At 35.1% G+C, this 11,781-nt stretch overlaps 1 protein-coding gene across 10 annotated transcripts in view; it reads left to right on the forward strand.

The window, feature by feature from the left end:
- RBBP8 (RB binding protein 8, endonuclease) overlaps positions 1-10,734 on the forward strand; it is a 112,851-nt gene extending 102,117 nt beyond the window's left edge. For 9 of the 10 annotated variants that reach the window (XM_056823787.1, XM_007487624.3, XM_056823790.1 and 6 more), the window contains 2 exons: positions 7,384-7,525; positions 10,320-10,734. In XM_056823787.1, coding sequence (XP_056679765.1) covers positions 7,384-7,525; positions 10,320-10,417 — 240 coding nt within the window. In that variant the 3' untranslated portion in view covers positions 10,418-10,734. Of the gene's footprint in view, positions 1-7,383; positions 7,526-10,319 lie in introns of those variants that run through there. The other variant, XR_008917694.1, reaches the window with a different exon arrangement.
- The last annotated feature ends 1,047 nt before the right edge of the window (positions 10,735-11,781 follow it).

Consider the following 11,781-nt stretch of genomic DNA (forward strand, 5'->3'; position numbering starts at 1 on the left):
CATCTTACTCAGTACATCTTGCCATCTCCGAGTAGAGGAAGAGAGAGAGGCCAAAGTAGGCATTACAGCCAATTTAAATACAAATTGTGTTCTTACCCAGGTGGGGACTCAGGTGAAATTATAGGGAATTCTGGGAATTACCAAGGACTTCTGGGGATTAAAGTCTAGGGTTCAAATCTCCATTTTACATTATCCCCCTGAGGCCTGAGGAAGACTAGTCTCTGATGGGGCTTGTAAACATACCAACTTTGACATTACAACAATTTGAGGATAAGAGGAAAAGAGAACAAAACCAATGATTAACTAGGCACATTGACAAAAAGCCAGTTAGGGGAAGTCCCCTTTGGCATAAGAGTATACACACAAATAAATGTTCAATCAACCACACCCAAAGTTCATTCTTGATTCTTGATCTTTCTCATGCAGCTTGTGGTCTGTGGAGGCATCTTCACAGTGTCTTCTCCAAACAGTTCAGTTTCTGGATTCGGAGAAGTAGCATGTTTCTTAACCTAAATTACTCTCAAAAGGAATTTAAACTTTGCAATTTAAAGTAATAATAATTTTACCTTACCCCCGTGAAGAGGGTAATTGAAAAACACAGAGATCATTTAGAGATGCATGACTAAGTTATGAGGCATATGAATCAATTGGCAAGAGTAATAAAAAAAATCAGAAAATCCAAATAAAAAAAGATAATTTCTGAATGAAATATAGGCTATCAAAGTCTTATATGTAAAAATTCTAAGTAAGGAAAAATAAAACTATAACAGGTCCTTGAATCAGGACCTAATTAAAATATTATAAGCAATTAAGCATTTACTCAGTCAGTAGCCAGAACTACAGAAAGTTGACACATTATGAAAGACAGAATAGGGACTAGATTATAGGAGCCAGGTAGGAACCAAATTTGAGATATTCGTCTGTAAGTATTTTCAAGAAGAGTGTGGATACAAGGAAGGCCTATGTCTTAATGTATGTTAAGCGTCGCAACCTTGAGTCTTCACACTAGGTTCAAGTCCTTTGTATTGGCTTAAAAGTGCATCAATCCTTCCAAATTGGTTTCTTTTTTTTTTTTGACCTGTGTGCTCTTTTGGCACAATTCAGGTTTAGCTTTTGCTTCTTTGACCCTGTGCAATGGCTCTTTTTGTATATCTTGTCCTGGAATCAGACAGAATCATTAAGCAAAGTCCCATAATATTTTTTAAATAATTAGTGGCATCATTTTTATAGTCTCAAGCTTTGGGGGCATGCATTGACATTATAGCAAATATATTTTAAACATATTACTGCTAAATCAAAAAAGTTAAAGAAAATCTTAATCCTGGTGACATGTGCTTCAAATATAAAAAGGAGAGAAAAAATAAACTGAAATAGTATATTGCACATGCAAAAAAAATATAATAATAAAATAGTTTTAAAATTCAAAAATATAGCTTATAACCATTGACACACTGTGTCAGCTAAGGAAATATAGAATACAAGGTTTTCTCACCAAAAATGAGATCCATTTCCTCTTCATACCTGGCCATGATCCATTGTGAGTACGGGCAAATGAATTTCACAAGGTAACAGTTTTTTTATAAAGAACAGTAGTACAAATATGTAGATATCAATATCACCAAAATTCTCAATAGCCCAATTAATTACAATAACAAGCAAACCCACTATCATATTTTATATAAGTTGCTGTATGACAAAAAAGAACCTATGAACTGATGGATATTTGTCACAATTTTTTCAGGTGTAGCAATGTTTCAACCTTGGCAAACATATTTTTAAACAAAATAAAACTTATTTGGGTCTAGAACATCATCAAGAAATCTAGATATCATTAAGAAAATGCGGCAGAGGAGTCTAGGAAAAAAACCCAAAACTCTGTACTGCTGATATTGGGTAAAGTGAGCTGAAGAGTTATAAATGAGAGAGGTTCCTCTTTAGAGAGTCATTCAGGGATTAACTTCCCTGCTCCTTTGGTATGAGACTGTGATGTCCCATCCATTCACATTTTTATAAATGTAGGAGGTGGGGATTATAATTGTATTTCACTTCAGCTAATAAAATGGACCTTATTTCATGTTAGAAACAGGCAAAATGACCAGAGTTGTTGGGAAAAATAAAAAATAAAAATCATGTCTAAAAGACCCCTTAAAATCAATTTGAGATATTTAGCTCATTAAATTTTCCAAAGGTTGTTATACAGTTGTATCCAGTTTTTAGAAAGTCCATCTATCCTCTGTGTGATAATTTACAAAGTCAAAAATAGAAAAATGCTGTTTTTATATATGGGCTTATTCAATAATATTTGTTCAGTATAGTTATAGGGGAAAAGCAACAGAATATAACAGTAGCTAAAACCCAGTACGTTAAAATGATTCAGTGTAACAGAATAGTATTGAATGCATTAATATATGAACTTAAAACCAACAAAATTAAATCTTAAAACAATCAGTAAAATGCAATAAAATACAGAGGTTTTTATAAAATATTGGAGTCCAAAAAGCCTTAAAAATTAACCTCCAGTCTCCTTAAAGTTCCTTGGTTTTTATCCATTTAGATGCCTATTGTCAGAAGCAGAAGATTGGTAAGGGGTGAGCAATGGGGTTCAAGTGACTTGCCCAGGGTCCCACAGCTAGGAATTGTATGAGGCCAGATTTTAACCCAGGACCTCCAGTCTCTAGGCTTGGCTCTCAATCCACTGAGCTGCCCCCCCATAGTGAGGATGGGTTTTTGGAATCTCAAATTGGGCTAAAGAGTTACAGGGAGCTAAATTTTTCCCCTGAATCCCAGGTGAGATAAGTAACAGAATCAGTGCACTCAAAAGATATCCTGTGAAATCCGCCATGCTTGTAATGAACTTCCTGCTTGGAAAAGTCTCTTCCTTCCCCTTATTGTCTCCCCCCTGTGGTCCCTGTAGCCTAAGGAAGAACATCCCTGTTTTTACCAGCTGGTGTTTGTGAGTCCTGAAGAAACTGGGACAGCTACCAGCAGTCTGGGTACTGGGGTGATGAGTGATCTGGATTGGAGGGCAGAGTAGCTGGGGCCAGGACTGGAGCCAGGTAGGTCAGGACTGGGAGAGTGATCAAGCAGGTCCGGAGCGGATGAATGCAGGCAGGAGTGGATAGCAGGCAAACAGGCAACGGGAGCAAGCTGAGTCAAGAGGCTTTGCTAAAAAACCTTGGAGAAACATGGCTTAAACATTATCTAGGCCATCTCGTTAAAAAAAAAAATTGAGAAGTTCTCATCCGATCTAGTGGTTGCCATTAACTGTAAAAGTTAAATTAGTCTCTAGTAATAGAAATATTATATTTTATGAGGTTTATTAAGATTATTAGAAATCAAGGATACAAAATAATAAAACACGTGTCTAGGGCTGATTAGCCCATTTACATCTTACTCACTACATCTTGCCATCTTCAAGTAGAGGAAGAGAGAGAGGCCAAAGTAGGCATTACAGCCAATTTAAATACAAATTGTGATCTCGCCCAGGTGGGGACTCAGGTGAGATTATAGGGAATTCTGGGAAATACCAAGGACTTCTTGGGATTGAAGTCTAGGGTTTAAATCTCCATTTTTACATTACTGTAAATAAGAGATGTATACCCATTTTTACTCCAAATAAAATTATTTGGGCCTGTGTTTTTTCTTACTTGGCACTTTAATGGCACCTTACTATTTGCAAAAAGTTGATGGATGACTTTCTCTTTACCATATTTTTTCTTTAGACCTAAAAGCAACCTTAGAAATGAATCCAACTCCCTCAATTTTTTAGTGGAATTTAAAATGATAATATTTTTTTCAGTTAGCAAATACTTATTTTTCCTACTTCCAACCATCTCCCCTCCTCTTCAATTGAAAAAATATATTTTACAAATGAAGAAACTAAGGCCTACAAAGTTTAAGTGATTTGTCTACAGACAAAGTAGTTAAGAAGTACTTGAGGCATGATTTAAACTCAGATCTTCTTGAAATGACTATTTAATTGTGACTGAGTCTTGATAGGGAATTTTATCTTAAGAATCATTACATTCATCAAATTAGTAAAACATTTAAAATATTTATATCATCATACTGAAGAACAGTAACTTATGAATCAAGAGTCAAACGACTTCTAGAATCAGAACCAGGAAAGACCCAATTAGTTGTATTTTGAACTTTGTACTTTGAACTTCAGTATATTCATTTCTGAATTGGAAATAACACTTGATCATTCTGTGATTCTCTAATTAGGTAATATAATTTTAATAATATATTTTACAAACCTTAGAGGAGGTAGCATCACCTTATAGGAAAATGAAATACAATAAACATTTGTTAAGCACCTACTATGTACTATGCACTGAAGGAAAAATATCAGAAGCATTGGGGAAATGTTGGACATTTTTGATGCAAAAAAAATTGGTTAACAAGAGATGTAAAAACCTAGCAACATTATATGCCTTTATTTCCTTCTATACAAAATTTGTATGAGAGTCCATCAGTTCATGATTTGAGGACATCTTTGATGAAAATTTGAGGATGGAACACAAAGGCTTTCACAGACAATATTAATCAATGAATCATATCTTGTTATTGTTAACACATTTTTATTCATTTCATTAGAAATTTCCCCATTATATGTAAAATAATTTTAAAATTCGTTTTTTAAAATTTTCAGTTCCAAATTCTCTCTCTCCCTTCTCCAGCCCTTGAGAAGGCAAGAAATATATTAGTCATACATGTCATATGCAAAACATTTCCATATAAGCCATGTTGCAAAAGAACCAAAAGAAAATAAAGTTTTTTAAAAGTATCTTTCATTCTGCATTCAGAATTTATCAGTTCTTTCTGAGGGTTAATATTTTTCATCATGGGTCCTTTGGAATTGTCTCAGATCAGTGTATTGATCAGAGAAGTTAGAGTTTTCATAGTTGATCATCATGCCACATTGCTATTCTCACTTTGCATTAGTTCATATAAGTCTTCCTAGGTTTTTTCTGAAATCATCCTCATTATTTCTTATAGCATAAGAAGTCTTTTGTTACAACCATATACCACAACTTGCTCAGTCATTCCCCAATTGATGGGCATCTTCTCAATTTCCAGTCCTTGCCACCACAAAGAGAGCTGTATCGTTGCTCATTTTGTGATGGCAGAAAACTGGAAACTAAGAGGATGTCTGGCAATTGAACCACTAAAAAAGTTATTATCTATGAGTGTGATAGAGTATTATCATACTGTAAAAAAAAAGGAAATCAATGTTTTCAGAAAGACATGAAAAGATTCTTACAAATTGATGCAGTGTAAAGTAAGAAGAGAGGGATGCTACAGAAGTGGCATATTGTGTGCACTTTCAGATGAGATCCTAATTAGTTTTACTTAACTTTTTTACTTGATTACAAGAGTCCTCGCCCGAAGTAGGAGTACTCTGTGAAAGTTCAAAATGTAAAAACAAACACATCAGTAAAATGTTTTAAAGGGCATCATTAGAAACAAAAATGTTAATGATGTGAAATAATAATTTGTAAAAGTACATTGCTTTTTATGAACTCCACATGAGCTGATTTGGGATTGATTTGACCCTTCTTTTACCTTTGTCAATAAGAAGTTACTGTCTTTTAAATTAACTGTCTGGTACCAATTCAGTATGGCCTAGAGTTCAACACTTTCAGTGAAAGCCCATTTTGCATCCCATTTGTTTTCTTTAACTCGGCCAGGTTAGAAAATATCATTAGCAAAGGATATTCTTTATCTTTATTGTCCTGACATTTTTTCCTCTCACAATCTGTCTCTATACAGTATTAAACAGTTCACATAAATGTGGCCTTATATTCAATTATTACACATGGCATGAATCAGAACAAAAATTTAATGAAGATTTCTAAACACCCTTGTTTTGAAGTATATTCATTGTTCTCTATAACATCCAGTATAGCTGGCTGATCTCATAGATAAACTATACATAATTGGATTATGTGGAAGTCGGGGTTCAATTTCTTTTCATCTTTGCAGTCTCTCTTCTTTCATCAACTCATAGCAGAGCATTTAGATATATGTCAAAAAGAAAGTTCTAAAAATTCTGCAGCTTTATAATAGCTAAGATGTAGTCAATCAATAGACATTTTTGAGCATACTATGTGCCAGACACTGTGGTTTGTACTGAGGATTTGAAGAAAGAAAAATCAGTTCATGTCATCAAGAAGTTCACAATTTAATTTGCTTAGTTGTGTCCAGCTCTTCTGGGGCCTCTTTTTGGAGATTTCTTTGCAAAGATACTGGAGTGACTTGCCGTTTCTTTCTCCAGCTCATTTTACAGATGAGGAAACTGAGGCAAACAAGATTAAGTGACTTGTCCAGGGTCACATAGCTGATAATTTGTCTTGAGTCCTGATTTGAACTCAGGATAAATATTTTATGTCACCTAGCCACCCCACAATTCAATAAGGGGAGACATCATGCATTCAGCCACATACAAACTATATATTGGATAAACAGTATTATAAGTTGATTAAGCTCCTCCCATGTTAGAGAGACTTAATCTTCTCTGTCTTTCTGTTAGGATTTTCAGCTTTTCATCTTAATCCTAAAGAATGTGTGTATATGTGTGTATATATATATATATATATGTATATATATGAGCTATTCTTCCTCATTTTCCCAAGCACTAAAAATTTAGAGAACTGACTAGCTAAGTTTCTGGTAAAATTTAGAATCATACTTTCTCTATAATGATATGATTGCTCTTCTCTCATCCATTAATTTTTCTTTTTATTCATTGTAGTTGCTTCTGTCCCATATTTTTTTCTCTTTCCAGCACATGGGTTGTCATGTATTAAAATCTCTTCTATGAAAGTTTATAAGAAATATACACATGCCACAAATTCATTATGTATTGTGAAAACAAGCACTATACTGAAAGTTAAAAGGTTTGCTTTCTTTCTAGTCCTGCCTCTGATTTTCTCATTTATAAATGAGAGACCTGAACTAAATTGTTTCTAAGGCCTTTTCCCACTCAAAAACTTTGTATTTTTCACGGTACTAAAGTAATTATGATCTTTAGGTCTGAATTTTTAGTATTATACATCTGGCTTTCATAATCACATATATAGGAGAAATTTATCATCAATGCAGTTTGTAAAAAATAGAGTTCATTTGTCAGTGAAAACTATAGCCTTTAGATTAAGACCTAGTAATTGCCAATATTTAACCCTAAAACTGAACAGTTTTAAAAATAACTTTGAAGGACACAACACTGAAAGTGTTGTCTTTATGTCAATTTTCTATACTCTTTAGTATAGATGGTTCTTTAACCATTCGTTCTTCAAATATTTTATTTAGGGAGCATATTTGTCTTAGACCATGATACCTACTTTTTGAGGGGAAAAATTTACCAATTTTTATTATTAGTATTATGCAGATATTCCAGAAGAAGAAAGAGAAAAGAAGCTAGCCTCCTGTTCAAGACACCGATTCCGCTATATTCCTCCTAACACACCTGAAAATTTCTGGGAAGTTGGGTTTCCTTCAACTCAGACTTGTGTGGACAGAGGTGAGGAGATAAAATGATTGAATTTCTTCTGTGCTTCAAAATGTCTGTGATTTCACCAATGTAACTGTTTCCTCCACTAAATTCAATTACAACCTTTCTATATATTATTAGTAGTTTCAGGCCTCCCCCTGCACCCAAATCATCTGGTGCCAGTCTTTCAGTGGTGAACCTCTCAACTTAGCTGGGTTAGTCTCCAGATCATGATTATCTGTAGGCCCATAATAAACATCTTCCTAAATTGGCCAGGAGCATCAGCATTTTGCCTACTAGCCACAGCCTTTAAAAAAAAAAAACAGGTTCTCCTCCTACAACAGTAAGGCACTGGAATAGGATGCTAATGGATGAAGACAATACCTGGGAGTTAGTATAATTTAATTACTTAACTGGAGATAGCAAAAATTCAGATAAATCACAGCTTTTCCGGCATAATCTAGTCATTTTGAAACCTAACAGGAATTTTATTCCAAATTGCTAAGATAAAAGGGCTTTTGTCTTAATATTCTATAAACTGTAGTGTGGGTTCATTATGAAACAGCATAAAATGTTATGGCCAAATTTAATTAAATATGTGTTCTAGTCTATAATTATACTTATTGAAAAAAATCAGAGTGAGGGGTATGTTAAGTTTTTGTACACAGAGAGTTTACTTATTTGATTCAAATATCAGGGTTGCCACTTGGTACATGTGTGTCTTTTGACAGATCACTAAACTTTTGGAGGCTTCAGTTTTCTCCTCTGTTAAATAAGGAAATAGAACTGGATAACCACTAATGGTTCTTATCATTCCAAGTCTTCCTATATATAATTTAGCTTACAAGAGCTTCTTCCACAGTGCAGTATATTAAAACTGTACAAAGCTAAGTAATAAAGGTAACATTTATGGTAGACTTTGCTTTTAATATACTGGGTAACAGACTAAGATTTTAAAAGCCTTCTTAGTCGCATTACCTGTTTAATGGAATGATTCTTGAGTTTGTAAGGTGTGACCCTGGCTATCGTCTTTTCCAAGACAAAATAACCACACATTCACACATTATGAAAACTGATTTCATAAATGACTATGCCAGCATTCCTCTAATGTCCAAGGGAGTAAAAGGCAGACTGAACTAAGAGACTGGCATGGGAAAAGCAAAGGCAGAAATCTAGGAGCCAGTTAGCAAGGCTAAGATGGAATCTATCTAGAAAGGTAGATAGTGCAGAGAAACAAGAAAAGGTAAAGGGCAGAGACCATAAGAGAATAGAGTTACCACAAGGAAACAAAGATAGTCTGAGGAAGTTCCAAGGAACCCCTTTTCTGAGGTTTTGAATATTGTAAGTTATCACCTGCTTTTTTTTTTACAATCTAGTTAGCTCTTCAGTAATTAGCTTCTATCCATAGTTCTTTATTTGCCCATATCATGTTCAGTTGGTTTTGTTTGTTTTTTAAACCCTTACCTTCTGTCTTGGAATTAATACTGTGTATTAGTTGAGTGGTAAGGGCTAGGCAGTGGAGGATTAAGTGACTTGCCCAGGGCCACACTGTTGGGAAGTGTCTGAAGCAAGAATTTGAACCCAGGACCTCCTATCTCTAGACCTAATGCTTAATCCACTGTACCACCCAGCTGCCTCTCTTAAATTTTATAAGAGATAGGCAAGGCATATTTCCAAGGAGGAAATCCTTCTCTTGGCATCATGTCCAAGTATTTGTCACACCATCGTTAAGAGTCTTGAGTTCTGACCTGGCACCTCATTTTAGAAAGGATATTGACAACTGGCAATCAGAATGCTGATTGAGGTGACTTGGAACCAAGTCATCACAGATACGAGTTAAAGAAACCAGGTTTGTTTAATAGAGAAGAATAATCAACAAGTAACCAAGGTGCTGGGGATACAAGTACAAAGAACGAAACAATCCCTGTTCTCAAGGAGTTTTCTTATAGAAGAAGGATTAAATACATTTACTTTACTTTTTCCCTGAGGAAGCAAGCTAGAACCAGCAGCTTAGTATTGTAGATAGGTAGCTGCATGAAAAATTTTGCATCAGTTAAAATGAGTATTCTCAGGGGAAAGCATTAGGATTCCCATCACTGCATTTCAGGCAGAAGCATAAGGAATATGGTAAAGGGGATTCCTGTTCAATTAATTAGTTGATCTAGATGACCTCCCAAGCCTTTCAAATTCCGAGATTCTTTGACTCTGTGGTGATAAAGTCAAGCCAAGCACCTGGCCTGGCCCATGAACCAGAACTCCCCCACTACTGGCCTGTGGCACTTCGTTGTTATTTGGTTGTTTGACTGGCTCTTTTTTCCTTTTCATTGATCATGCGCAAATTCAAACAGTAGCCTTAATAAACAGAAAGTATTTCATACTTCAGAATACTTGAAACATCGATGAATTTCTCTGATCATAAATCCTCCAAGACTCAATACATGGTCTTCAAGAGTTTCTGTGACTGAAAAATGCATAACCCAGTCAACCTGATGATGCGTTTCTTTGAACTTTGGCTAGTCCTTAACTAACAGACATAACATGGCCACCAGGCTTATTTTCAAAGCCTTTCCAGCTTGGATTAAGACTTACCAGAATTTTTGTTCCATAAATGGAGCCTCAGAATATCAAGGCTCCCACCTTCTTACCCAGAGTTAAGCACAGCGAAATATACTTAAGAACTTTAGGGTTAAAAATAGTTTTATGAAAGAATTTCTATAGGAAACAAAAAGTGCAAACAACATAAGATTTTACCCGCATATATCTTTCTTGACAGTGAGTTAATTTTGAAAATTCTGATTTTGATTTTTGTTCCCTTTTTTCTAAGGGTACATTAAGGAAGACCTTGATCCTTGTCCACGTCCCAAAAGGCGGCAACCTTACAATGCAATGTTTTCTCCAAAAGGCAAAGAACAGAAGACATAGATATTGAGGAAGTTTCAAAAGATTCCAGAACAAAATTCCTCATTTATTTATACTTAATGTTGGAATAAAAAAACTGATTTCTTCCTCTTTCAAATCAGCTACAACCTGATTTATATCTCATTTAAATACAATATATTTCAGGAAATATTATTTAAAATAATTGAGTACATTTATTGTGCTTGTGCATTTTTTCTTGATTTTGCACCTTTGAAACAATGGGGGTGCTTCCATTTTGCACTGTGTAACTTAAAGGAGTAGATTTTATCCTTTGTTTTTTGTAATATCTAAATATAATTAAAAAATTGTGATAGAATTCATTATCGATTTACTACTTTCCAAACAGTCTTCTTAAAGGTTTTACTTCAAGTTTCTTGTGTGCATACCTATTTTGAATTTCAATTTGGAATTACACACCATGCCTGGAACATAGTAAGTACTTAATAAATGCTTGACTTCTTCCTCTTTTCTCCCTTCCTGCCTTCCTACCTCAGCTGTGTATCAGAAATAAGATTAATCAGATGGAATCTTTAATAGAATAAAAGAATAGCCTTAAAAATAGGTCCTAGATTTGGAAGAATGCCCCCTAACTCACTGGACTATGTATATGTACCCTTTAACCCTTTGGAGCATATGGGATATTTAGGGAACACAAGTACTTCTAGTCTAAGATTTTGCCAAGCCCTTTTTTAATTTTTATTTTTTGAGAGCCGCTCATCTTCCCTTGTTGTCCCCTTGCCTCTCATCTGTGGCTCCAAGAAGCTGTAGCATAAGCAATGGACATGTGTTGTTAAAACCAGTTTAAGAGTAACTGTCAGGCCTCAAATCCATCAGAGTTATGAAAGAACTAAAAAACTGGGCCAACATCCTAAGCCAAAGATCTGACCTCATTTTGTGGGCACGAAATACAGAAGTAAAGAAAGTTCATCATTCTAGACACAATAGAAAGCCACAAAATTTCTTGAGCCAGGAAGAAGCAAGGCTAGCCCTGTGCTTTAGTTATTAATTTGAGAATTGTATGATGCCAAAGTTCTATTGAAATAGGGTTCTGTGCCTTGTCATCTTATTACAATGACCCAGGGTTCTCATGGGTATGCCAGCAAAACTCCATTCAGACATAGAGAAGGAATAAGGGAAAGATAAAAATCCTTATCCTCATTCCTGGCTCTCCAGTGCCCTGGTCTTGACAATAAACTGATAGGCGACAGCATCCAGGACTTCCCGCCGTGGATCCTGACTCTACGTCTATTTCTAGTCTGGTTGCATCTTCAGCACTGGTCTCTGATCTTATTGCCGCACATGAAAATTTAGACTAGCACTGTTTTCTAGGACTATATATAGTTTACAGTCCATAGGCACTAGTGCCA

The sequence above is a fragment of the Monodelphis domestica genome, chromosome 3 (genome assembly GCF_027887165.1).
Source record: "Monodelphis domestica isolate mMonDom1 chromosome 3, mMonDom1.pri, whole genome shotgun sequence".
Taxonomy (NCBI): domain Eukaryota; kingdom Metazoa; phylum Chordata; class Mammalia; order Didelphimorphia; family Didelphidae; genus Monodelphis; species Monodelphis domestica.